Source organism: Trachemys scripta, chromosome 7 (assembly GCF_013100865.1).
Source record: "Trachemys scripta elegans isolate TJP31775 chromosome 7, CAS_Tse_1.0, whole genome shotgun sequence".
Taxonomy (NCBI): domain Eukaryota; kingdom Metazoa; phylum Chordata; order Testudines; family Emydidae; genus Trachemys; species Trachemys scripta.
Window position 1 is genome coordinate 29,145,938 of NC_048304.1, and position 26,923 is coordinate 29,172,860.

The 26,923-nt window shown below is 56.5% G+C and overlaps 2 protein-coding genes across 3 annotated transcripts in view; one reads left to right on the forward strand and one right to left on the reverse strand.

Annotated features, from left to right (window-relative positions):
• YIF1A (Yip1 interacting factor homolog A, membrane trafficking protein) overlaps positions 1-1,994 on the forward strand; it is an 11,072-nt gene extending 9,078 nt beyond the window's left edge. For both annotated transcript variants that reach the window (XM_034775145.1, XM_034775144.1), the window contains 2 exons: positions 121-214; positions 787-1,994. In XM_034775145.1, coding sequence (XP_034631036.1) covers positions 121-214; positions 787-942 — 250 coding nt within the window. In that variant the 3' untranslated portion in view covers positions 943-1,994. The remainder of the gene's footprint in view (positions 1-120; positions 215-786) is intronic.
• A 5,008-nt stretch (positions 1,995-7,002) lies between these two features.
• CNIH2 (cornichon family AMPA receptor auxiliary protein 2) lies at positions 7,003-26,280 on the reverse strand. Its single transcript, XM_034775147.1, has 6 exons — positions 25,735-26,280; positions 19,057-19,125; positions 10,771-10,818; positions 9,405-9,517; positions 8,522-8,665; positions 7,003-8,284 (listed from the first exon to the last, which is right to left on the reverse strand). Exons 1-6 carry the CDS (start codon positions 25,813-25,815, stop codon positions 8,257-8,259), a joined length of 483 nt encoding a protein of 160 aa, XP_034631038.1. The 5' UTR covers positions 25,816-26,280; the 3' UTR covers positions 7,003-8,256.
• Positions 26,281-26,923: the final 643 nt, after the last annotated feature.

Sequence of the window (26,923 nt, forward strand, 5' to 3'; positions counted from 1 at the left end):
GCAGGCTGGATGGCATGATGCTGGAGGAGGGGGGCTGGTGCATCTGTGCAGGGAGGGGAGATGTGAGGAGCCCCCTCTCACTGCCTGGCCCTGCCCTCCCCTAATTTCTGTCTCCTGCAGGATGATCCTGGCTGTGCTGGGGGGACTGCTCTTTGGCAGTGATGGGTACTACGTGGCCCTTGCCTGGACATCCTGTGCCCTCATGTACTTCCTGGTGAGTGCAGGGCCCAATACGGACACCTACAGCCTCTGTAATCTCTAGGGACAGCCCCTATATAGACACGTAGAGCCCCCATAAATCCCTGGGGCCAGGCACCCAGGAATGGGGGTTGCTTCTCTACAGCAGTTATAGCCCCTGTAACCCACAGGTTGGAGGTGCTTGGGAGTGGAGATAGGGGAAGAGCCTCAGAAGTGAGCGAGGCCATGTGGCCCCTGGGCCATTTGAGGCCATCCCATGGAGTAGTCTCCAATGCCCTGTCCCCACATGGTGGTATCTGCCAATCCCAGCGGCAGGGGCAGTAGCCTTTGAACATGAGGCATCATGGGACTTGGTAATGGCTCCCTTAGCCACAGTAGCTGCAATGTTCAACTCACTCCATGGGGGCAGTGCAGGGGTCGTGGTCTGGGCATGGGGCTGCATGAGAAGAGGAGTGGGGCTGGGTAATTACCAGTTAATTCCCCATGTCTAATGCTGTCTCCCCAAAGGTGAGGTGGTGGCAGGGAGAGACAGGGCAGGTGGGTTACTGGGCCAGGCTCCCCCCTATATCTAATGTTGTCTTTCCCCAGGCACGCTCCCTGCGAATGAAGCTGCACCCGTCCCTGGTGCCAGATGGGATGGGGCATCCCAGGGGCGGTGGGCGTGGTCAGACCTATGTCACCCTGGGGGCTGCTGCCTGCCAGCCACTGATCGTCTACTGGCTCACCTTCCACCTGGTCCGCTGAGATGGGGCAGCGTGGCGCCCTGGGGGACAGTCCGTCCCAGACACATGGACTCCTGGGACGCCCCCAGACATACAGGCACCCAGGACACACATCCTCCAATCCACAGCTTCTGGGGACCATACACAACCTGAAGCATGGACATCTCAGACGCCCATATGGGAGCTGGCAGCCAGGACTCCTGGGTTCTATCCCCAACTGGCTGGGTGACCTGAGGTGTGTCCCTTCTCCTGCCAGTGCCTCAGTTTCACCCTCACTTTGAAGGAGGGATGATAACACTAACCTGCCCTCTGGGACTTGCCCAGCCACATCACCTCAGGTGCAGGGCCCTACCCCCCACCTCCCATCTGCTGGTGGGTATCTGGTCCCCCAGTCCCCTGGGATGGAAAGTACCCCAAAAAAACAGTGTTTCCAGCATATCAGTGTTTTTCCGGAGAACTCCATCAAAACCCAACACTTGGGGAGAGGGAATAAAGAGTCCTGACTAACCAGCAGTCTGTGTGTCAGTGCTGGGCCATGGTGCTGGGGGGAGCTGTGCAGCAGGGAGTGGGGCAGTGGCCCACTAGGGGGCACTTTGCCCTTGCAGCCCTGGCCCCAGTGCCCAGGCATGGTACTAGGCGGGCTGTGGGGCAGGAAGCAGGGTGGGGACTCAGTAGGGGAGCATTCTACCCTTGCAGGCATTGTGGAGCCCGCTACACACAGCACTAGTACAGTGCCCCTCAATCCCAACCTGATGCCACTGCAATTTCTGTCCCTTTCATAGAACCATAGATTATATATATCAGAATCATAGATAGGTAGGGCTGGAAGAGAGACCTAGACCAGCCTGCTGCTCTGAGCAGGACTGAGTACACCAGGGATTGGTGGGATCATCTAGTCTGACCTCCTGTATGACACAGGCCATGGGACTGCCCTGAATTAATTCCTCTTTGAACTAGAGCAGATACTTTGGAACAAATCCAGTTTTGATTTAAAAATTGCAATTGACGGAGAATCCACCAATCCTTAGGAAGTTGTTCCATATTTAATTATTAAATTGTTAAACACTTGTGCCTTATTTCCAGTCTGACGTCTAATTTCAACTTCCAGCCATTAGATCGTGTTAGGCCTTTGTCTGCTAGATTGATGAGCTCTCTGTTATCCAAGTGCTGTTCCCCGGCAGGCACTTCTAGAGTGCGACCAAGTAACCCCTTAGCTTTCTCTTTGTTAAGCTAAATAGATCAGGCCCCTGGAGTCTCACTCTGAGGCATGTTCTCTAAGCCTTTAATCATTCTCGTGACTCTTCTCTGAGCCCTCCAATTTATCAGCATCCCTCTTGCATTATGGCCACCAGAACTGGATGCAGGATTCCAGCAGCGGGGCCAGTGCCACCTACGGAAGTAACAGAACCTCCCTTCTACTCAAGCTTCCCCTATTTATACATCCCAGGATCGCATTAGCCCCTTTGGCCACAGATTCACGTTGGGAGCTCACATTCAGCTGATTATCCACCATGACCTCCAAGCCCCTTTCAGAGTCACTGCCTCCCAGGATAGAGTCCCCCATCCTGTAAGTGTAACCTACATTCTTTGTTCCTATATGTGTAACTTTACATTTTGCCATATTAAATCACATAGTGGTTGTTTGCACCCAGCTTACCAGCTCATTCTGTATCAGTGACCTGTCCTCTTCATTATTCACTACTGCTCCCATCTTTGGGTCATCTGCAAACTTTATCAGCAATTATTTTATGTTTTCTTCCATGTCATTGCAAAAAATATTAAACAGGATAGGACCAAGCACTGTGGGACCCCAGTAGAAACATATGCACCCAGTGATGATTCCCTGTTTCCAAGTAAAATGTGAGACGGCTCAGTAAGCCAGTTTTTAATCCAGTTAATAACGTGTGCCGTGGTGATTTAGTATTGATGTGGTTTTCTTAAGATATCCTGGGGTACCATGGCAAATGTATTACAAAAGTGTAAATGTTCAACATCAACACTCATCTTTGACTCTCACCAAAAAATATACCAAGTTAGTTTGACAGGCTCTGTTTTCCATAAACCTGTGTTGATTGGCTTTAATTATACCACACTTCTTTATTTATTCAGTTCTGTTGTGTCAGTCGTTCCATTATTGTGCCCTGGAGTGATGGAGGTGGGAGGTTCATTAGGGTTTGGTATCTTTATAGCTCAGGGTTGAGTGTTTGGCTGCAGGGAGCTTTGAACCATGTGGGGACAAGTGCAGGCCCTGCTCCCTACAGCACTTAAAGTAGTCTGAAAAAAGAGGGGGGGGGGAGGAAGGATTTCAGCTGTAATTTTCCACAGCTATTAAAGTGACTTCATAGCTGCCTGCCCCATCAAACTGCCCCTCCTTTCACCCCCTATTAACTCTACCCCCACCCCACCTCCAGGGGGAAGAGCTCTGCAGCAGCTCTGATTGACTGCTTATACCACAGAAGGTGGGGCAAGCAGCCAATCAGAGGCAGGGCTCAAGCGCCCAGCTGGAGCTGCAGAAGTTGTATTTGCTGCTGGGTCTGTGCCCCTTTGCTCAGAACTTTAACCCTCGCCTCGACTATAGCCCAGGCCTGCTGCCGCACAGGGATGCTAGGGTGAGGCGGGGAACAGACCAGGAGCTCTGGCTTATCCTGCCTTCAATGCTGCTGACATTGTCATTCTGCCTCTTGCCACCAGGTGTCAGTGCGAGCACACAGGGCCCTTTGCTCAGGGAAGCAAATGGAAGCAGATGCTATTGAATCCCCACAAACTTTCCTCAGCAGATGCCCTCAGTTATAGGGCTGCTGGAACCACGTGTACAGTGTGGGGGTGCTGAGAGCCACTGAACCAAACTGTAAACCCCGGATATGATGGAAACCACTTTAAGACGGGGGTGCAGGAGCACCCCAGTTCCAGCACCTATGCCCAGTTATGAGCCAGGGACCCCACTCCATATGCCCAGAGCAGCTGTAGGTTCCCACCCCAGCTCTGCCAGTGCCCCTCAATCCTGACCCACAACCCCCTGCTAGCCCAGCCCTGGGCTCCCCCTCCGGTTCTGTTAGTTAATTGCTTATCACCATCTTGCAACCACTACCCCCAAGAGCAATTCATCCTGCAATGCTGACCTCAGCAGGTGGGGGGAGGCTCCTGGGTCTCCTCCCCCCATCATTTCCCTTCACTGTGAATCCAGCACCTCAGTCAGCATGGATGGGTGGGGGCAAGAAAGACAGATAAGCTCTACCCCGTCCCCCAACACTGTTTCCTGCCTCCCGACCCCCAAGCTCCTACCAATGCCCCCATCCACCACGCTCCCTGCGTCTGACAGCTCTGGTGGTTGCTGGCTCTTCCAATTAAGCAGAGATCTTTGGTTGGAGGTGGGAGGGGTGAAGGAGGTGTGAACTCTTTCCCCCCCCCCGCCCCTCCAGTGAGCTGGGATTGGAACCCCACTGTTCTGACTCTCAGCTCTTCCCACTAGCACCATGGCCCCTCCCGCAGCAAAGCTAAAAACCCAGCAGTCCTGACACCCAGCCCCCACCTCCCACCATTCTAACCAATAGATCCACACACACACCGCAGTTGGGACCAGACCCCACAGGCCTGGCTGCCAGCCTTCCCAGCTCTAACCCTGACACACCTTGCACAAGCACCATCACCCACGCCTGTGTCAGTGTGCCCAAATGGCAGCACCCGCCCCCTGAGAGAGGACATGCCTTGTAGTCCATTCCCTGCACCCCCCACACTAGTCTGTTTCCCCTGCCCTAGGGTGACCAGATGTCCCGCTTTTATAGGGACAGTCCCGATTCTGGGGTCTTTTTCTTATATAGGATCCTATTACCCCCCAACCCCCTGTCCCGATTTTTCACACTTGCTGTCTGGTCACCCTACCCTGCCCTGGGGCTGGATTGGCTCTGCCACCCCCTGGAGGGTAGGACACAAATACACATGCTTGCCCGCTCTCCCCCCCCCGCCCCCGTCCCCCAACGCCTAGTCTAGGTGCACACACATTAACTATCCTGCTTTGTTTAATGAGGAAATGGAGCGAATCGAGGACAAATTCACAGGCATTGCAGGGGTGTGTGTGTGGGGGGGGGAGCTGACAGCAGCCCCAGGGCCGGCAGCTGGGGTCCTGTGGCTGGAGATGGGGGCAGCTGGGGGGGGGTCAGGTGGCAACTCACCTAAGCAGATTAAATCCATCAGCACTGCAGCTCATGGCTAATGTGCTGGAGCAAGTAGGGAGGGTAGTGAGCACTGGCCGTTACATAACAGCTCCCAGCCTGGGAGCTGGGCTCCTACCGCTGCCCCCCTCCCACCTACGCCAAACCCCAAAATGGTGATGGGTCAGGTCTCAGTGCCAGTCGGGGTGGGGGAGGAAATCTGTATAAACAGCCCCAGCACGCCACCCCAGAGGCAGCTGCTGCTCACTGCCAGGAGAGGGAATCCCTGTATAAACAGCCGCGGTGCCCCACGCCAGAGGCAGCTGCAGCGCAGTGCCAGGCAAGGGATCCCTATCTACACGGCTGTGATGGAGCGCGTTCCCAGCAGATCAAAGCCTGGGGGAGGTGGCTCTTTGCCAGTGCAAGGTTCTCGTTCTCCCTCACATTCTCTCCCTGGCAGCATAGTGACAAATTTGATCTAAGACAGGAATTTCCCTGATGAAAAATGTTGGATAAATGGCCCAGAAAACAGCAGCTGCTGATTATTCTCTAGCGCTTCAAAGAGCTTTGCAGCCCTACAATTGCCCCAGGAGAGAATTTTGCTGATCTCATTACAGAGGGGAAACATATCAGCAAAGCGGATCGGACCTAGGAATCCTGGCTAACAGCTCCCCCACCCCCCAAAACCCCACTCCTCTCCCAGTGCAGTTACAGAGCCCTGCAGGCCTCAGGGGGTCCCCCCTTATCCTGGCTCTAGCCCCCCTCCCACCGCCTGGGGAAAGACCCCAGGAGTCCCTGCCCAGGTTCCAGGAGTGGGGATGTCCCTGGGCTGGCTAGCTGGGCTGTCCCATATGGACTGAGCTCACTGCCTACACTGTGCTTATGACCCACCCCTGTCCCCGCACAGGAGCCAACCCTGGGGTTGGCCCTTTGACTCTGGCAGTTCTGACAGACCCAGCCACAAGCCACAGCTGAGTGACTGCTGGCAGGTGGCTGGGTGTGTGTGTGTGTGTACGCAGCGGGGGGCGCGTGTTTGTGGGGGGGGGGGGGGTAAAGGCGGGGTATGAGGCTGGTTGGGGGGGAAGCCTGTGAGGGGTGTTGTAGGGGGCAGGGGTTTGGCCTGGCAAGAAGGGCTGAAGGGCTGAGACAGTGAGTGTGTACCCGCTGGTGCTCAAGGGCTGCGTACATCCCCAACAGCAGTGCCCAGCCCTGGGGTGAGGGCACACATCCCATCCTGGCAGGCTTTGGGGGTCCCTGTGGCAAGGGACTCAGAAGCAGGGCTGCCAGCACTCCCTTATTACAAGGGACATCCCTTATTTTTTCATCTCTGTACAAGCAGCTCTGGAGTTGCTGAGTGCTGCGAAAAGCAGCAAGCAATGCCCCTGGCGAGTAGAGAGGGGTGAGTAAGGCTTCTTATTGCTACATGCTGCGACCTCAAATAATAACAATATCGGGGGGGGGAGGGGCATGAAAACAGGCCCTTAGTTTTGAACCACAATGTTGGCACCCCTTGGAGACCTCTGGGCTGTTGCAGTGCAAAGCAGCTCCCCAGTGCCCTGGGGGCTGGGAGCATAGATATGTCCCCGGAGGCAGGATTGGTGGGACCAGGCTGCCCAGCACCTCACTGGCCTCCACAGCAGCAGTGCCAGAGCACGCCCCTCCCCTCCCCAGCCCCGGCAATGTGCCGCCTGCCTGCCTTTGGAGGCAGCCAGTCCGGGGCCTGCTCAGCCCCTCGCCTGTGGCTGTGGGGGGGGCGATGAAGCGCTGTGGCAGGGGACTGGATTGGAGCTGGTGCCCCCAAGAGTGGAAAGCGCCTCCCCCCCACTCCTCTCCGCCCTGTGGCCAGATTGGAGCCCGCGCTCCCTGATGGCCCATGTCCCACTTACAGACACCAGGAGGTCAATGGGGCACTTTTTTTTTTTTTTTTTGCAAGTTTTTATTTAGCCACAAAGTTGAGGATTGTTTATCCAATGTTTCTTTTATACACAAATGCCCCGTGGGAGGGGAAGGGGAGGGGACCAAGGGGAAGCGATTTCCCCCACACACCTGTAGACAGCTCTGGCACCAGGGTCCGTTTCTGTGTGGGCCTGACCCCAGGTGGAGGTGGGGGTGGGGGGGTGGAATCCCCTCACTCTAAGACCAGGGGTTTCCTCCCCAGCACCACCGGCACTGAGCCCAGAACAGCTCTCCATGTGGGATAACGGGGTGCTCTGCTCAGGGACTCCCCATGCAAGATAACAGGTCACCCCAACATAGGGACCCCATCCCAATTTTCTGGGCTCAAAGCCCAAATTTGAGTGCACCTCCAAATCCTCCCCAAACTTGGTAATGAGGAGGCAGGTTAGAGGGGCCCTGACATTTGCAAGGGGGGGGGGTGACCTGGTGGGGGTGTCATTGTTCAGCCTTGATTCCCCTTCTCCCTGGGGTCTAGTTAAGGCCCCCCCTGGCCCCCCCAACCCCCACTCCAGACAATAACTCCTGGTAACAAATTCAACACTACAAACACACAGAAATACCCTGCCATGCCCTGGCATGTGTGGGGTTTGGGCCTGCCCTGGGGTGGGTGGGGGGGCCAGGGGCTGTGCTCCCTAGGTTGTGGGTTACACCCCCTGGATTAGACATAAACGTGTCCAACAGAATAACCCTCCTGGTCTTGTGTTGGGGACATCAGCCCTGAGCCCCTACCCCCACATTATAATGACACTGCAGGGGAGGGGTGCCCAGTACCCAGCTCCCCTGCACCCTAAAATGGGTTTAACAGTGGGGCAGGGTGCCCCATCCCTCTCCCTGCCCCCCAACAGACAGGCTCACAATGGGGTGTAGCAATGGGGAGTGTCCCAGCTGCGGTGGGGGGGGTCACTCCTGCCCTGGCCCCCATCTCACAGGTGGGGAGGGTACATCTGGGAGGAGATGCTCCCCTCCTCATGGGCGCTGCAGAAATAAGGGGCAGCAGGGTTTAGTGAGTCACTCAAAACGCGGGGCGGCCCTAATACCGGGAGGCCCAACGTCTGATCCTGCGAGTCGTCCAGCGATGGGGCAGAGCCTCAAATCCGTGGGGGTGTTGGAGTTTCAGGGCCCCCCTGTGTTCCCAGCATCTCTTGAGCTCTCCTAGAAACAGCTGGTTGGGGGTGAACCCAGGAGTCCGGGAGCAGCCACTGAGATAATTGTGGGGCCCCCACTCAGTCCTCTTAGAAACTCACCAAAGTATAAACCATACTGGGGAGAGAAAGAGAAAGAGACACCCTGAAATGCTGCAGCATAACAGAGCTGCAGGTCAGGAGCGAGGGGAACAGAGTCTCAGCGCCAGGCACACAGACCTGCACCCCACCCCAGAGACAGCTGTACCTCAGTATGGGGTGAGGGATCCCTGTATAACCTCCCTGTGCCCCACTCCAGAGGAGGCTGCATCTCAGTCCCTGGAAAGGATTCCCAGAAACCGTGTTGGGGCGCTACCTGTACAAGTAGTAGAAGAAGGACAGCAGATAGAAGGCTAGTTTGCACCACGACTCCTTCTGGCAGTAGTTGAGGATGTCGGCGTTCATGATGGAGACAGCATCGTACATCACCTCGGACCCGTCTGCCGGGCGGTGGAAGTACCTGGGGGGCAACGAGGCCAGGGCTCAGTGTCTTTGTCTTCCCAAACTCCTTGTGCAAGGGGCTCCTGTAGTACTTAGGAAAGACCCCCCGTCCTAGCCCATCCTCGCCCACGGTTCTGCCAGTCCCCCCTGCTAGGCCAGCCACCCCCACAGCTCTGCCGGTCCCCCTGCTAGCCCATCCTCGCCCACGGTTCTGCTGGTCCCCCCTGCTAGCCCAGCCACGCTCACGGCTCTGCCAGTCCCCCCACTAGCCCAGCCACCCCCACAGCTCTGCCGGTCCCCCTGCTAGCCCAGTCACGCCCACGGCTCTGCCGGTCCCCTCACCTAGCCCAGCCACACCCACAGCTCTGCCGGTCCCCCTGCTAGCCCAGTCATGCCCACAGCTCTGCTGGTCCCCCTGCTAGCCCAGTCATGCCCACGGCTCTGCCAGTCCCCCTGCCTAGCCCAGCCACGCCCACGGCTCTGCCGGTCCCCGCTGCTAGCCCAGCCATGCCCATGGCTCTGCCGCTCTCCCCGCCTAGCCCAGCCACGCCCACGGCTCTACTGGTCCCCCCGCTAGGCCAGCCACGCCCACGGCTCTGCCGGTCCCCCTGCTAGCCCAGCCATGCCCACGGCTCTGCCGGTCCCCCTGCTAGCCCAGTCCTGGGTACCCCTGCCCCATGTCCTTCAATCCCAACCCACTGCCCCCAGAGGCTGTCCTCTCGAGGAGGGCTGGCTCCCAGGGCGCAGACCTCACTCACCTCCAGAGGTGGTAAAAGAGCAGAGGAATGTTGAGGCCCAGGGTGACCCACTCGGCTGCACACAGGAACATGAGGCAGAAGAGCCCATGGATAGAGTATTCAGGGACCACGAGCTGGAAGGGAGAGCAGGCCCTGGTCAGTGGGGAAATAGAACCCAGGAGTCCTGGCTCTAGGGTTGTCAGCCCTCCAGGATTGTCCTGGAGTCTCCAGGAATTTAAGATTAATCTGTAATTAAAGATTATGTCATGTGAGGAAACCTCCAGGAATACGTCCAACCAAAATTGGCAACACTACCTGGCTCCCAGTACCAATGGCGGGTGGATGCTGCCTCAGCACACTTTGCTCCCCACAGGCACCCCATTAGTATTCCGCGGCTTTGATGGGGCCATGTCCTGTCCTGCCAGCAGCCAGGTATAAATAATCAATGGGGGTTTGGGGGGCGTATTCTCAAATGGGAACGCAGAGCAACACACAACAGGGAAACTGACAAAAGCAACACAGCACCTCCCCAGGGGCACCAGCTCCCATCTGGCCCCAGGACAGGGGAACTGGCTGGCTCAGGGTAGCAGGGAATAGGATATGGGGCCTTTCCTGGGGGCAGCTCTGATTTGGCCCTAAGGCAGGTGGGGACTGGCTGGCTGGGTGAGGGTTCAGGGGGCTGTGGGGAGAAGATGCTAGGAACCTAGAAGGAGGAGGTGTGAGGGGGGCTCAGAAGGCTGTGGGGACAGGTGGGGGGCAGCTGTGGGGAGGAGGTGCAGGAAGCCTAGGAGGAGAAGGGGTGGGAGGGGGCTTGGGGGATCAGGAGGCCATGGGGAGAGGTGCTGGGGGCTTCAGGGAGGAGGCTTCAGGGAGCCTAGGAGGGGAAGGGGTGTTAGCAGACGAGGCTGTGAGGGGAGATGTGGAAGGCTGTGGGGAGGAGATGCAGGGAGCTGAGGGGGTTGGGAGTTCAGGAGGCTCTTGGAGAAGTGGGGGGGCTGTGGGGCTGAAGTCCAGGGAGCCTAGGAGGGGCAGGAGATGGGAGAGGGTTTGGGGGTTCAGGAGGCTGTGGGAAGAGGTGTGGGGGGCTGTGGGGAGGAAGTTCAGGAAGCCCAGGAAGGGGAGGAGTGCTGGAGTTGGGGGGTTCAGGATGCAGTGGGGAGAGGTGAGGAGGATATAGGGAGGAGGTGCAGATGTTCATCGAGGTGCAGGAGTTGAGGGGGATGGCGCGTTCAGGTGCTGTCAGTTGCTCCCAGGTTGGGGGTTCAAGAACTGGTCATTCACTGTTTTGGAGACTGGAAGAACTAAGACATAAGGGGCAGGGATGGGGCCACATGGATGCGGGGGACACACAGACAGGTGAGGCAGGGACAGGGACACACGGACGCACCTTTCTCAGGAGGCAGCAAATCCGCTCAATGTTTTTCAATCGCTCTCGCTGCAGGGGGGAAAGAAACAGGGAATTAGATTGAGAGCTGGCACAGGGGAGGGCTGAGAGAAGGGGGGGAGGCAGGAACAGAGAGGGGTGTTCAAGCCTGGTGGGCGGGGCTGGGAGTCAGGACTCCTGAGTTCTATACCTGGCTCTGGGACGGGAGTTGGGTTGGAATGTTAAAAATCAATGGTTATAACCTATTTAGGAAGGATCAAATGGGCAAAAAGGCAAGGGGTGTGTCAAATATGGCATTATGTGTGTCTGAGTCACCCACAGCTCAGAAGCAAATGATCTACAATGCTGATGGATCAATGTCCTAACAGATAAAACAATAGATTGGTTACTAGATGGTGTCTTCTACATGCCACCAAATCCACTAGGGAACAGGATGCCTGGCTCCTTCCACAGCTGTTTTTAATGGGTAGAGGGGGAATAAACAGTGGGATCATGGGGCTTCAATCTGAGTGACATATGCTGGAGGCATCCTGCTGTCAGTGCTAAAACATCTTTGGAATTTCTATATATTATAGATCGCAATTATAAATGACAATTTCCTAGCTCAGAGTGTTGCACCCAACATGAGGGAATTCTATATTGGACCTCATCTGGACAGATAAAGAGGAATTGAGCACAGAACTAAAAATTTGTTGTTGCTTAGGTGCAAGTGATCATGACTTGATCACATTTGTTATGTATAAACAGAATAAACTCCAAACTAGCAATATATTAACTTATGTTTAAAAGGTCTAGTTTCACAAGGCTGAAAGCTAAAAGGAACCAAGTCAGCTGGGAGGCAGAATTTAATGAGAAAAATGTGAATGATAATTAGGAATTGTTTAAGAACATTTTAATAGAAGCCTAAAAAGCCACAATCAAGAAAGAACCCACCTCTCTTGGAGATGAAGTGAGGGCAGTTCATTACAATAAATGAACAAGATAGATAGATAGATAGATAGATAGATAGATAGATAGATAGATAGATAGATAGATAGATAGATATGGGAAAGAAGGGAAGTCAATAGCCATGAATATAAATCAGAAGCTAGGAATTGTAGAAAATTAATAAGAGAAGCAAAAGGACACCAGGAGTGATGTTTGGCCAACAGAGTTAAGTACAATGAGAAGGACTTTTTTTTCAAGAATATTAAGAACAAAACAACATTGGTCCATTACTAAATGGAAATTTCAAAATTGTCAATAATAATGTAGAAATGCAGAAGTATTCAATAACTATTTGTGTTCTGTATTTGAGAAAAAGCCAGATAATGTGTTCATATTATATGATGATGGTGGTGATGAAACACTTTCTATTCCAGTAGTAATTCCGGAGGATGTTAAACAGCATCTACTAAAGTTAAGACATTTCTTAATCAGCTAGGCCCTGTAACTTGCATCCAAATGTATTAAAAGAGCTGACCGAGGTGCTCTCTGGACCATGAGAGTTGATTTTTCAATACGTTTTGGAGCACTGGGGACGTTCTAGAACAGAGGTTCTCAACCAGGGGACCAAGGCCCCCTGGGGGGGGGGGGGGGGGGGCGCGAGCAGGTTTCCGGGGATCCTCCAAGCAGGGCCAGCATTAGACTCGCTGGGGCCAAGGGTAGAAAGCCAAAGCCCCACTGCATGGGGCTGAAGCCTGGGTCTCTGAGCCCTGCCACCTGGGGCTGAAGCCAAAGCCTGAGCACCTGAGCTGTGCAGGGCTCGCTGTGGCATGGGCTCCAGGCAATTGCCCAGCTTTCTACCCCTAACACAGGCCCTGGCTCTTATATGCAGAAAACCAGTTGTTATGGCCCAGGTGGGCTGTGGATTTTTTATACCATGTTGGCGGGGTGGGAGGGGGGGGGGCTCAGAAAGAAAAAGGTTGAGAAGCCCTGTCCTAGAGGACTGGGAGAACACTAATGTTGTGCCGATATTTAAACAGGGTCAAAGGATGGACCTGTGTAATTACAGGCTTGTCAGCCTGACATCAATCCCAGGCAAGACATGGGGCAGCAGATATGATGGGACCCAATTCCTAAAGAAGTATGGGAATGTGATATAATTAATGCCAATCAATGTGGGTTTATGGAAAATAGCTCCTGTCCAACTAATTTGGTATATTTGTCAATGAAATTCCAAGTTAGGTTGATAGAGGTAATAAAGCTGATGCAATATATTGAGACTTCTGTAAGGTATTTGACGTGATGGTGCATGACATTGTGATACGAAACCTTGAACAACACAAACCCAGCATGACACACATTAAATGGGGTAAAGCTGGTTAAGTGCTAGGTCGCAAAACGTAACTGTCCACAGGGAATCATCATTGAATGGGAGTGTTTCTATTGGGGTCCCAAAGGAGCTGCTCTTGGCCCTACGCTAGTTAACATTTTTATCAGTGACCTGGAAGAAAACATCAAATCATCACAGAAAGTTTGCAGATGACACAAAGATTGGGAGAGTGATAAATAATGAAGTTAGATCACGGATACAGAGCGATCTGGCTCCCTGAGTAAGCTGGGCTCAAGCAAACAATGTATGTTGTAATATGGGCAAATGTAAACATACACCCCTAGGAACAAAGAACGCAGGCCATACTTTCAGGACAGGGAACTCTGACAAGGGCTTGGGGCTCATGGCGGATGATCAGCTGAACACAAGCTCCCAAGTGCGACGCTGTGACTAAAAGGGCGAATGCGATCCTGGGGTGTGTAAACAGGGGAATCTCGACTAGGAGAAGGGAGGTTCTGTTACCTCAGTATGTGGCGCTGGTGCAGCCGCTGCTGGAATCCTGCCTCCAATCCTGGTGCCCACAGTGCAAGAGGGACACTGATAAATTGGAGGGCTCAGAGAAGAGCCACGAGAATGACTAAAGACTTAGAGAACAGGCCTCAGGGTGAGAGACCCCAGGAGCTCAATCTGTTGAGTTTAACAAAGAGAAGGCTAAGGGGTGACTTGATCACAGGCTAGAAGCACCTACGTGGGGAACAGAAATTAGATAATGGAGCTGCAATAGAGCAGCCGAAGGTCTAATAAGAGCCAAGGGCTGGAAGTTGAAGCTGGCCCAATTCAGACTAGGGATAAGACACCTACATCTTTAACAGTGCAGGTAATTAACTGTTGGAACAATTTATCCACAGCTGTGGCGGATTTGCCATCACTGGCGATGTTTAAATCAAAACGGGATGTTTTTCTGACAGATCTGCAGGGCCACCCGGGGGGGGGCAAGTGGGGCAATTTGCCCCAGGCCCCAGGCCCCGCAGGGGCCCCACGAGCCCTGGCCGAGAATCCCTTTCCTCACCCGGTGACGGTCCAGGTCTTCGGCGGCATTTCGGCGGTGGGGGGCCCTTCAGTGCTGCCGAAGACGTGGAGCAACTGAAGGGCCCCCCGCCGCTGAAAAGCCGCCTCTGCAGACTCGGAGCGCCGCCCAGTGAGTACAAGCTCCCCCGCTTCGCCCCAGGCCCCCTGAATCTGGGCGGCCCTGCAGATCTGCTCTAGTCTAGTGCAACCAGGGATTAATTCATAGAAGTCCTATACCCTGTGTTATATAATCATAGCAATATAGGGCTGGAATGGACCTAACACGGTCATCTAGGCCACCCACCTGCGGGAGGCAGAACCAAGTAAACCTGGCTTACCCCTGCCAGGTGTTTGTCTAACCTGTTCTTAAAAACTTCCACTCATGGGAATTCAGCTGCCTCCCCAAGTAACCTGCTCCAGTGCTTTAAATAGACTAGAGGACAGAGATGATCACAATTGTCCCTTCTGGCTTTATAATCTAGGAACCTTGTGGTTAGAGCAGGATGTGGGGGTGGAGGGGAGCCAGGACTCCTGGGTTCTATGCTCAGCTGTGGGAGGTGAATGAGGTCTAGTGGGGGAGGGTGTACATGGATACCTGCTCTGGGAATTAGTTTTGTGTGTTGGGGTATTGCTGGAGCTGGGGTCAGGGGTGGGGTGCAAGTAGCCATAAAGACACCTCATTGCCCTTATATAGGGCTGGGGTTTGCAGAAACTCCAAAATGAAGGTGGAGCCCAAATCCCAGGGCCTCTGGGGCCCCACGTCCTTCCTCCCAAGCCGTAAAGAGGGTTTAGGCTCCATCATTCACATCATTGTCTGACACATTGTGTGTCCTTAGTTAAGGCTTGTACAATACACAAGTCAAGGATATTGTAATATCCTACATAAACAGTGAGACTAAGCCCTACACAAACATAGACAAGACCCCACATAAACACCAGACATTAAGCCTTGCACAACTACAAACACAAATACTATACCCTACATAGACAGAGCTCAAGAGAAGTGGCTCCACTTGTGCTCCCATGATGGGAAAGGGACCATTTACATTTCCAGTTCTTCAGCATGAACCCCAAGGCGAGTGGGGCTCCAAAACCATGAGACTGACTTTGAAATCATGTGCCACTGGGCTTGTATTTATTGGCTTGGCGCCTGCAGGGTGCCTCCAGGAAACAGATCCCAGCTTCTCCCCACAAGGGAGAGAAACTTGCTGGGGGGTTTACATATGAAAGCCACAATTCTCAGAAGATCCCAGGACTCTGGGAGCTGGGGATTTAAAGGCATGTCTACACTGCAATAAAACAGACATAGCTAGGCCATGCGAGCTGACTCCGGCTGGCAGTGCTCAGGCTGAGGGGCTATACAACTGCAGTGTCAATGTATGGGCTGGGGCTGGAGCTGGGCTCTGGAACCCCGTAAGGAGGGCGGGAGCCCCATGAACCCGAATCAACTGACAGGGGCCAGCCCAGGTGTTTGGTTGTAGCATAGACATACCCTAAGACACCAAATGTCACAGTCAAACCCTGAGACCAGGCAACAGGGACTTCAAATGGCAGCTTTTTCCAGCAGAGACTCAGCCTGAGAGGATTCCAGCTCTGGAGTCCTGGACACTCTGCTGGTGTCCCTGTGCTAGCCCGTAGCCCCTGCTATCCAGCCCTGGGCTCCCCGCACAGCTCTGTCAGAGCCCCTTAAACCCACAGCCCCTGCTATCCAGCCCTGGGCTCTCCGCACAGCTCTGTCAGAGCCCCTTAAACCCACAGCCCCTGCTATCCAGCCCTGGGCTCCCCGCACAGCTCTGTCAGAGCCCCTTAAACCGGCAGCCCCTGCTATCCAGCCCTGGGCACCCCACACTGCCACCAACCCTGCAGAGAACAGGAAGCAACTCGAGCTTCATCTGGTGGGACTGAAACCTCAGTGTCTCTGCCCTTTAGCCACCCAGTCAACCCCAAACCCTGGCTGGATCAGTAACATGAAAGGCAAACTTACAAACAGGACTCACACAGCAAATTCCCCCGCACCTGCTCACCCCCTCTTGAGCACAGCCAGACCCCCAAATTCACTCCATTGTGACACCTCCACCCCCCACCTGAGCAAGGTCATCCCCCCGAACCCACCCCCATCAATTTCCCCAGCTCCTTCTCTCCCCTCCGCCTTCACTCCCATCTCATCCCCACCAGCCCCCAATGGCCCCCAGATCTCAGTTCCCCTGTGGTAAATCCAGTCACCCAGCAACAGCAACGGGATAAGGGCTGGATTCTGAGCTCAGCTTCCCCCGGTCAATCAGAGCAGTGCTGACTATGTAATGAAAGAGGTGCCGGGGCTCACACAATTTTTTCACATTCATACCAGATGCAGCAAGCCCAGAGGTGCTGGGGGCTCCGCTCTGGCACACATTCAGCACTGATCCAGAGTCACCAATGCAATGGGGCTAGGGACAGATTCTGAGCTGAGAGCCTGAGTAAATCCAAAGTCACCATCTGACTGCAATGGAGTGTGGGCCAGAGTCTGATGTTGGTTACCTGGGATAAATCCAGAGTCACCCCTGACTGCACTGACATCAGGGCCGGATTCTGGTGTCAGCTCCCACAAGGTAAATCCAAAGTCCCTCACTGACTGCACTTGGGGTCAGAGCCAGATTCTGGTGTCAGCTCTCACAGAGTGTATCCAAAGTCACCCCTGACTGCACTGGGGTCAGGACTAAATGTTGGTGTCATCTCCCACAAGTTGTATCCGGAGTCACCCCGGACTGCACTGGTGTCGGGGCCAGATTCTGGTGTGAGCTCCCACACGGTATATCCGGAGTCACCTCTGACTGCACTGGGGTCGGGGCTGGATTCTGGTATCAGATATGAAATGAGGTTACTCCAGTACTGAAATATCAATGAATAGAATTTGGGTGAGAGTGGGAAGGGGAGGCTGGGAACCAGGACATCTGGGTTTTATCCCCAGATCTGGAGTGAGAGTGGGTCTAGGATTAGAGCAGTGGGACTGGGAGCTAGGACTCCTGGGTTCTATTTCCCTTTCTCATCCCTACTCATTGCATGACCCTGATCCAGTCCCGCCCCCATCTGTGCCTCAGTCTCCCATCAGTCAGGCAGAAGCTGTGTGCGAGCAGGGAGGTGGTTGACTCCAGGGCTCTGGGCTGTGCAGACAGGGAGCACTTTGCCCTGTGAGGAGTTATTCCTCCACCTGACCCAGCTATTCCCTCCACTTTGCCTGGGCTGGGCAGAGTCAATCCCAGCAACCTCAGCCTCCCCCCCCCCCCCCCCCCCCCCAAGCCAGGGGCTGCAGCTGGGGCCAACGCTCCCACTCCATTTCCCTAAATATAAACAGTTCAGTGTGACCTGAATTCCTCTCCCAGCAACTCTGTTACTGCAACTGCCACGCAGGCAGCACACAGGGCTCGCCACCCACCAGGACACCTGGGTTCTAGCCCCCGCTCTGGGAGGGGAGGGGGTCTAGTGCAGTGGTTCTCAGCCTTTTTGGGCTCAGGACCCATTTGTAAATGTTTATGGCCTGTCGTGACTCACTAAATAGTCTGGGGGTGGAGGCCTTGGAGTGGTTTCGGTCGGATCCTGAGGGCACTGCCCGGCACTCACCCCACAGCAGCAGCTCCTGTGCTGGCTGGGCTCGGCTCTCCGTTCCAGGCATTGCAACCTCTGGGGGTTGCAGCGCTGCTCAGGTTTGGCCCCGCCCCCCTGACTGGACCAAATGTGGGTGGGTGGCATTGTGACCTGGCTCATGGGGTTACAGGGCCGCCACTCACTCAGATTTGGCCTATCTGGACAGCTGGGCCAAACCTGAGTGGTGCTGGGACCCCAGAGATTGCAGTGCACGGAGCAGGGAGAGCCCAGCCAGCCCCCTGGGACAGGAGCTGCCATGCAACCCTTTGGAACATTCTGTGACCCAATTTTGGGTCTCGGCCCCCGGGGTTGAGAAACGCTGGTGTAGGGGGTTTGAGCAGGAGGGAGACGGAGAGGGAAAGTCAGGACTCCTGGGTTTTATCCCTGGCTCTGGGGTGGAAGTGGGGTTTTTTCCTCAGGTCTGCCCCTGACTCACTGACTCATGGCAAGCCCCTTCCCCTCTCAAGGCCCCAGGGTGCTATTCACCCCTCCCCCCCAAACTCCCTGGGGGGGCAGTCGTTAGTGACTGTCAGCAGCACCTTTAATTACAGCTCCTCAACCCCCAGGCCTGAGCACAGCCAGCACCCAGAACCCACCCACACCTTGACCCCCATCTGAATGGGGGCTGCTGGGATAGCAGGGGATTGGGGGCTGGGACTGATGAGCTTGGAGGGAACAGGACCCAGGGCTGCTGCAGGTCAGGAGTGAGGGGCATCGGCAGAGCTGAGTGCGAGCCCAGGGCAGGGCTAGCGGGGATGTGGGTTGGGATGGAGGGGCACCAGCAGTGATACAGCTGGATCAAACTAGGCAAAGAGAGATTTAAAAGCAGCAAGCCGTGGGGTTGGGCCAGGGTGTGATGAGAAGAGAAGCAGGGAGTGGGGCACTGGGGAGGGGGTGGGTTGGTGCCGAGCCGTGGAAGCCCTTTGAAATCCCAGCCCCAGAGTGACGTTGACACCCCCAGGGGACCTGCCCCTGGGGTTGATGGGAACTTTGGGACCTTCCGAAAAAACATTTGAGTGACACAAACTTCAGCGCAGCACAGCCAGTGGGAGAGAACCCAGGAGTCCTGGCTGCCAGCCCCCCCGCTCTAACTCACTGGACTCCCCTCCCCTCCCTGAGCTTGGATAGAATCCAGGAGTCTGGGAGCCCTGCACCCCTCATGTCACCATCACTCATGCATGGCAGAGGACAGTTGAGCGGACACCACATTTAAGAAAAATAGGAATGACATGGGTGACATCGTGAAGGTGGGGTGGGGGGGTGCAGTGGCAGTGGGACAGGGAGAGGGTCAGAGACAGACGGACACAGAGACAGACACACCTCTCCCACCACATCTATTGACTTACTGCCCGCGCCGGGTTCCCCTGGTCAATGGGACTCTTGAAGTCTGTGTGCAGCTCGTCAAAAGCGATGATCTGTGGGGGAGAGCAGGATCAGAGACAGCAGCAGAGAGAGACAGATCCTCCCGGCCCAGCCCTGGGACCCGGCTGAGTCTGGGGTGGGACAGGAGGGCAGTGTATCCAGGGATCTCTCACCCCGTGCTGAGATGCAGCTGCCTCTGGGGTGGGGTGCAGGGGTTGTTTATACAGGGATCCATCCCCCCATTCCCATGGGGGCTCACCCATTCATTGAGAGAAGGGTAGGGAGTTCCCAGGAGGGGCACCCCCATGGGAAGTAGGCTAGAGGGGGTCACACAAGCCCATAGTGGGGCTGCCTGAGAACATAATCACCCGTGCAGTGTCTGGCCCAACCCACACAATCTTATTTACATATGCAAATCAGACCCCCATCCTGCTGATTTGTACAGGGTGACCCCTACTGCGGGCTGATGAAGCCAGAGAGGAGCATCTGCCAGTCCCACCCACTGGGGCACTCAGCCAGATACCTCCCCACACACACACCTTCTCAACTCCCAATTCTGTCACCCTTCCTCTCTGGCCCCAGAACAGAGAATGGGACATGGGGCCTACCCCTCTCTGGGGCGCTGGCTCCAATCCAGCCCCAGGGCCAGGGGACTGGCTGGCTCGTGGATACAGGAGGTGGGGAGGAATAAACGGACCCTACTGTTAACAGTCACTGCTTGATAAACTCCACAGAGTTGACAAAGCCGACAGGAATTCACCAGTCTCAGCCACTTTGCACTTCCATATCAATAATAAAAATATCAATGATCAGAGCAGGAGTCTGGCTCCCAGCCCCTCCGCTTTAACCACTAGACCCTTCTCCCCTGACAGAGCTGGGATGGAACCTGGAACCCTGGCTCCTAGCCCCCCCCCCCCCCCGTTCTAACCACTAGACCCTACTCCCCTGACAGAGCTGGGATGGAACCTGGAGTCCTGGCTCCCAGCCCCCATGAACTCACCTGCCCACTGAAGAGCTGGATCTATCCTCCCCCAAGCATTACCAGGGAAGTCAGCTCCCAGCAGTATGTGGAGGGACCCAGCTTCCCCTGGGGTCCAGTTCCCTCCCCCGACTCCACATGGCTCTGCCTGGGCTCTTGCCAGCACAGCCGGCTCCGGAACAGCCAGCCCCAGAGCCCCAGCCAAATGGGGTGACTCAGCCTCCGCCTCCCCATCCTCCGGGGGCTGGGAGAGATCCGGTGTGAGACAGTGGGGGGCGGTCCCTGTAGCAAGCCCCCCACCTGGCTCAGAGCCGATGCCCCCCCAGAGGGGAAATGTCCCATTCCTGGCCTCCCAAATGGAGATTTCTGTCAATAGCCTGAGCTCAGTCCTGCTGCGGTGGTCTCCAGCAGGTGTGTCTGGGGATTCCCTTCCCCCTTCCAGAGCCCCCGCCCTTGAGTTTGCCCGTTCCCCCACCAGGTCCATCACGCTCAGGCCCAATAACCAGCACCCAGAGCTTCCTGGCTCCCTCACATGCGCCCCAGCCGCAGCCACTCCCATCACCAGTTTCTGGGCTCTCAGAGCAGAGACCCACCAACGTGATGGGCTGAGACACAGCTCTGCTCTGCTGGTGTCCTTCAATCCTGACCCACATTCCCCTGCTAGCCTAGCTCTGGGCTCCACTGACCTCCACAGCTCTGCTGGTGCCCCCAAGCCTGACCCACAGTCCCCTGCTAACCCAGCCCTGGGCTCTCCCCCTCAGCTTTGCTGGTGCTCCCAATCCTGACCCACACAGAATCATAGAATATCAGGGTACCTCAGGAAGGTACCTCAGGAGGTCATCAGGTCCAACCCCCTGCTCAAAGCAGGTCCCCCTGCTAACCCAGCCCTGGGCTCTGCTGACCCCCACAGCTCTGCTGGTGCCCCCCAATCTCAACCCGCAGCCCCCTGCTAACCCAGCCCTGGGCTCCTCTCCAGTCACAGTCAGATCTGAGCTGCACTTGGTACCTGTCAAAGCAACAATGAAGGCTACAGGCGCCTGTCGGGGTTGCTTAGCAACCCTCACACGCGGCTCCTCTGCCTGGCAGGGGAGGGATTCTGCTTCAGCACCCTCCCCCCATAACCTGAGCCCTAGGAACAGCCTGCCAGGCCAGCTGGGGGAGCAGGGAGCGAGGGATGGGGTAACGAGGTGGCTGGCTGGGCCATTTAGCTGCTGCTCTCTGTGGCTGGGTGCCTGCCCCACACAGAATGAAGCTGAGACCCTACAAATTTGCCACACACACCAGGCCCTAGACAGGGTCCAACACTCCAGCTTGTGCTGGGACAAACATAAATTGGTGACAGGCACAGTGGGGGAGATTAGGGGTCAGTGTGCGCTGGGGGGGAGAGGAGGGAAGCCCAGGGCTGGAATAGCAGGGGATTGGGATTGAGGGGCACCGGCAGAACGGGGGGCTGTGGGTCAGGATTGAGGAGCACTGGCAGAGCTGGGGAGCTGCGGGTTGGGATTGAGGGGCAGTGGCAGAGCTGGGGGACAGTGAGTCGGGATTGAGGTGCACTGGCAGAGCTGGGGGGCTGTGGGTTGGGATTGAGGGGCATCGGCAGAGCTCGGGGCTGCAGGTCGGGATTGAGGTGCACTGGCACAGCTGTGGGGCTGCGGGTGGGATTGAGGTGTGGCAGAGTGGGGGGGCTGTGGGTCAGGATTGAGGTGCCCTGGCTTTGCACAGCTATGAACTCCATCCCCTCCATTTCCCCCGCGCCCAGCACCTGCCCAGAACAGGAGGGAGAGAAACCAGTGCAAGACCCGCCCGCCATTGGCCGCCTGGGAGCCAGTCGCCGGGGCAACGGGATGGTTTCCAGCAAGTGGGGGGAGTGCACTGGAGGAACTTTCCCTGCTGCTCCGAGGGGTCAAGGACCACAATCCCTGATCGCCTGAGTCCCCCAATCACCTGGGTCCCTCAATTACCTGGGTCCCCCGATCCCAGTCACCTGTGTCTCCCAATTGCCTGGGTCCCTTGATCCCAGTCACCTGGGTTCTGAGCCTGGGGAAGGGCAGGATAAGGGGACAGCCAGAGCAATTCATTCCTATTGAGACAGGAGCCTTGGCTAGGTAAGCTCCCCGCCTTCCCCACAAGTGCTGGAGCTAGGGATGCTGGGGGTGCTGCCACACCCCCTGACTTGAAGTGGCTTCCATCCTATCCAGGGTTACAGTTTGGTTCAATGACTCTCAGCACCCCCACTATATAAATTGTTCCAGTGCCCCTGCCCCTCCTTCCACACAGGGATCCCCCAGCACTCTGTCTCGAGTCCAGGGAACCATTCAGCCCCTGCGCTCCCTGGTGGCAAGAGGGCTGCTTACTGCTGTGGGGAGGCTTACGCGGGGGGTGGGGGGACCACCTCTGCTAGGAGCTTGGTTGAGGAGACCCAGCAAAGCAATGTGCAGACACATGTGGGCTCTCCCATGCAGCCAAGCCCCCTCAGGGGCCAGGCCCTATCAGGGGAGTGGGGGCCCTGGGCTGGGGCTCAGGACTCCTGGGTTCTGTTCCTGTCTCCCCTGCAGATTCCCTGAATACCACTGTGCAAGCTGTTTGACCCCCTTGCCTCAGTTTACCCTCCACTGCTGGGGGGAGGGGAATCTATGATTCCCAAGTGCTCAAGTGGGGGTAGCAAGGGAATGGGGCAGGGCCCCCCTCAGCACACAAAGTATTATGGGATGTGCCACATGTTCAGGGAGGAAAGGTCACTTAGCTGTGGGGTACTGGAGTTCAATGCAAACCCCTGACCCCCAGCACAGAAAGGAAGGGGGTGCACCACAGTGAGCTCCCCCTCAGCACACCTCTGGGGGATACTGGGCTGGATGGGCCATTGTGTGGCCCTGGGGCAGTGCACAGGAGGGTGTTAATGGCTGGGGAGAGCAGGGGGTAGTGGCCAGTGCTTAATTTGTAATGGAGGAGGTGCTGGGCTCAAGCAATTTCTTTACATTCATAACTGATGCAGCAAGCCCACGGTGCGGGGCTATGAACTGCCACACCTAAAAGTGCCGGGGCTCAGCCCTGGCACAAATTAAGCACTGGCAGTGACACAACTTCACTATCAGGACCCCTGGGGGGTTAGACGCAGGGCTCAGCAAGGCCTGGAGCAACCCGTACCTCCATCCCCACAGCCATCTGGGATAGCTGCTCCCAGGGCTCAACCCCCATCACATCCCTCCCTAAAACCTCCGCCGCTGTGCTGCAGGGTGGGCCTCAATAGGGGGCGCTGTACTGCAGGGAGCAGAGCGGGGGGCTCAATAGGAGGCACTCCCTCCTTGCAGTCATAACTGACCCCACTGCGGTGCTGTGCCATGGGGAGTAGGGCAGAGCGAGGGGCTCAGCAGGGGGCGCTGTGCTGCAGGGAGCAGGGTGGGGGGCTCAGCAGGGGGCGCTGTGCTGCAGGGAGCGGGCAGGACAAAATCCTTACATCAGGGGCTCTGCTCACATTCTGTTTGGTACATTCCCTTTTGCTTCTGACTAGAGCTGAAATTTTTCCTCTGACTGTTTCTTGATAAAAATACCATTTCTGTCCAAACCCAACTGTCTTGTTTGCACGGTTTTGGAATGAAAAGGTTTGGCAGTTGGTTTTGAAACGACTTTTCAGAACAAAATTCATCGATTTTTAACTAGAATAAGATTAAAAGTTGGAAAAGGTCGAAATGGGAACCAGACGCTTCCATTAACCCCAAATGCCTGGAGTGGGGGGGGGGCGTTTCTTTTTGTGGGAAATTTCAAAATATTTTGCTTCTGTTCCAGAAAAAATGTTGAATTTGTGGAATTTGCCATGAAACGGGAAATGCAGGTCACACCCAGCCCTACTCCTGTGTCCTCCTAGGGCACTCTTCAGACAGACAGGATTCTGCTTCACTTCATGTCCTAAACTATTGTGTGACCCTGTCCTGTTATCACACCCCCCAGAGGCAGCTGCAGCTCAGTGCCAGGCAAGGGATTGCTGTATAAACAGCCCCTTTGCCCCACCCCAGAGGTGGCTGCATCTCAGCACCAGGGGAGGAAATAGCCTGCAGTTCTCAGGTCCCCCTGGATCGTTGCTGCCAGGACAGACCCCTCTGGTCAGGGGTCAGGAATGGTCCCTGTTTCAAATGCATCCTATACCCCAAACACTGCTGGTGCCCCTCACTCCTGTCCCATAGCCCCCTGCTATCCCAGCCCTGGGCTTCCTCACCTCAAAGCCCTGCTGGTGCCCCTCACTCCCAACACCCACAACCACATTTTCATCCTCGACTATTGCAAAGATCATTGCCCCAGACAGCTGTGGTTGGAGGCCTCCCATGGCAGGGGCAGGTGCCAAAGTAGTTGGGTACTCTGGGGGTGGGGAGTGGGCAAGGAGGGGGATGGAACAGCTGTGCTGTGATGCCCATGGGGAGGGGGCAGAGATGATGAGGCAGTGATCTGGGATACAGGAGAGGCAGGCCCAGGCTGTCTCTATGCAGTGGAAAGCCAAGCCAGACCAGTGTCCGTGTGGGGGATCCCAGGCTGGAATAGCAGGGGGCTGCGGGTGGGGACTGAGGGGCACAGAGGCTAGGGTAGGAGGGGGGTTGCAAGGCAGGGCTGAGGGGCACTGGCGGAGCTGGGGGTGCAGGGCTAGCAAGGGGAGCGATGGGGAGACCTCCCTCCCAGAACCAGAGAAGTTAAACCCACCACCCAGTTATTGATACCCAGAGCCCATCTTGTAAACAGATGTAGTTCCCATGGCAACCAGCGCCAGGTTCCCTAGCTACGGCTGAGAGAGAAGGGGGGCTACATCGCGGGGAGCCCGGGATATGCAGCAGCCCTGGAACAAAGGGTGGGGAGCGATCCAGCGGAGGGGAATTTGGGGGAGCCACGGGGGATTTGGCTGGGGGCAGGGGGGATCCTACACGGGAGGGTGTTGGGAGAGAGGGATCGGGCTGCGGAGGGGGGTGTTTGAGGAAGATCCGGCCGGGAGGAGGATGGGAGGCAGTTGGGGAGACCCAGGGGAGCTGGGACACAGTGGGGAGCCACGACAGAGGGGGGGGCTAGGGGGTTCTGGGGGGCAGCGCAGGCAGAGCCCCCCCCCCCCCACCGTGGGTTTCCTAGCTACGTCGGCTCCATAACACCACCACCACCATCGCGCGCGCGCGCACACACACACACACACACACACACGGACTGACGGGAGCCCCGGTCCTGCCCAACGCCTCCCACAGTCCGGGCTGGGGAGCACCCCCAAACTGGTACCGGACTGCCAGGGCGCAGGGCCAAGGGGGGTGGTGAGAAGGGGACCTGGCGATGGGGGGTGATGGGAACTGGGGCTGGTGCGGTGTTGGGGGGTGGGGATGATGGGGGGCAGAGGGGAATTGTCTGTCTCTCTTTCATTGCAGAATTATTCACGATTCTCGCTAAGCAGAGACTCAGGCACTGCCTGTCAGCGGGGACCGAGAGTCGCGGGGGTGGGGGGAGCAAGTAGCGAGACAAGCCCGAACCCCAGAAACGGGGCAGAACGAATGGGGTGACTGCCCCCCTTGGACCGATCTCCGGGGGGTCTGGCTGGGAGAGGAGGCGGCCTGACAGGGACACGGGCAGCCTCCCAGCACGCCCATCCCACAGCCCGGATCCCCCTATCCCGACCCCCCCCCCAGCACCGAACCCCCATCCCGACCCCCCACCCCGCACTCACATGCCAGATGACGAAGAAGATGAGCGAGGCGCACAGCACCAGGGTGAGCATGTAGCAGAAGGCGGCGAAGGTGAACGCCATGGTGCCAGGACGCCTGGGTCCCTCCGAGCCCGTCCGGCGGGGGGTCTCAGCCCGTGCGGCCGCCCATGAGCTCGGGGCGCCGCCGTGGGGAATCGGGGGGACCCGCCCGCCTAGGAGCGCTGGGGAGCCCGGGCCCCCATCGCTCTGGGACCCGCCTCAGTTCCGCTCAGCTCCCCGCTCCGGTTCTCGACCGGCTCCGCCGCGACTGGCAGCCCCGGCCCCGCTCGCAACAAGCCGGGAGGAGGAGCCGGGGCGCAAGCGCAACCGCGTGTGAGTGTGGCAGAGAGAGGGGTGTGAGTGTGAGACAGGGAGGGGTGAGGGGGAGTGGGAGCGGTGAGGGTGAGGGGCTATGAATGTGAGACAGGGAGGGCGTGAGCCAGAGACAATGGATGGTGTGCATGGGTGAGACACGGAGGTGTAGTGTGTGTGAGACAGGGAGAGGTGAGTGTGAGTGAGACAGACAGAGGGGGTGTGAGACAGGGAGGGGGTGAGTGTGTGAGACAGAGAGAGGTGGTGTGAGACAGGGAGGGGGTGAGTGTGTGAGAGAGGGATGGTTGTGAGTATGAGTGAGATGGGGTGTGAGAGAGGGAGGGGTGTGAGTGTGTGAGACAGAGGGGGTGAGACATGGATAGGTGTGAGTAGGAAGGGGTAGGAGTGTGAGACAGGAAGGGCATAAGACAGAGACAATGGATGGTGTGAGACACGGAGGTGTAGTCTGTGTGAGACAGGGAGGGGTCTGTGAGTGTGACACAGAGGGTGTGAGGCACAGATGATGACAATGGTGTGTGAAACACAGAGCAAGGTGTATGTGTGAGAGAGACAATGGTGAGTGTTTTGGGGGGGTGAAAGAGACAAGGAGGATGTGAGTGTGCAAGAGACAGAGGGAGGGGGTGTGAGAGTGTGTGAGATAAAGGGTGGGTGAGAGGAGGTAGGGGTGTGTGTGAGACAAAGGAGGTGTGTGAGATGGGTGGGGGGGTGTTTGAGTCTGTGTGAGAGAGAGGCTGGGAGAGAAGTGTGTGTATGAGTGAGTGTGTGAGAGGGTGTGTGAAAGAGACAATGGGGTATGAGGAGAGAGAGAGACAAAGGGTGGGGGAGGCTGGTGAGAGGA

Excerpts from the sequence above, each read along its gene's own strand:
- CNIH2 (XM_034775147.1), bottom strand. The coding sequence starts at position 25,815 with ATGGCGTTCACCTTCGCCGCCTTCTGCTACATGCTCACCCTGGTGCTG. Across the intron at positions 19,126-25,734 it reads TCTTCTTCGTCATCTGGCAT|ATCATCGCTTTTGACGAGCT; the intron begins GTGAGTGCGGGG and ends TCTCCCCCACAG. Across the intron at positions 8,285-8,521 it reads TTCTTCTACTACTTGTACAG|TATGGTTTATACTTTGGTGA; the intron begins GTAGCGCCCCAA and ends TTCTCTCCCCAG.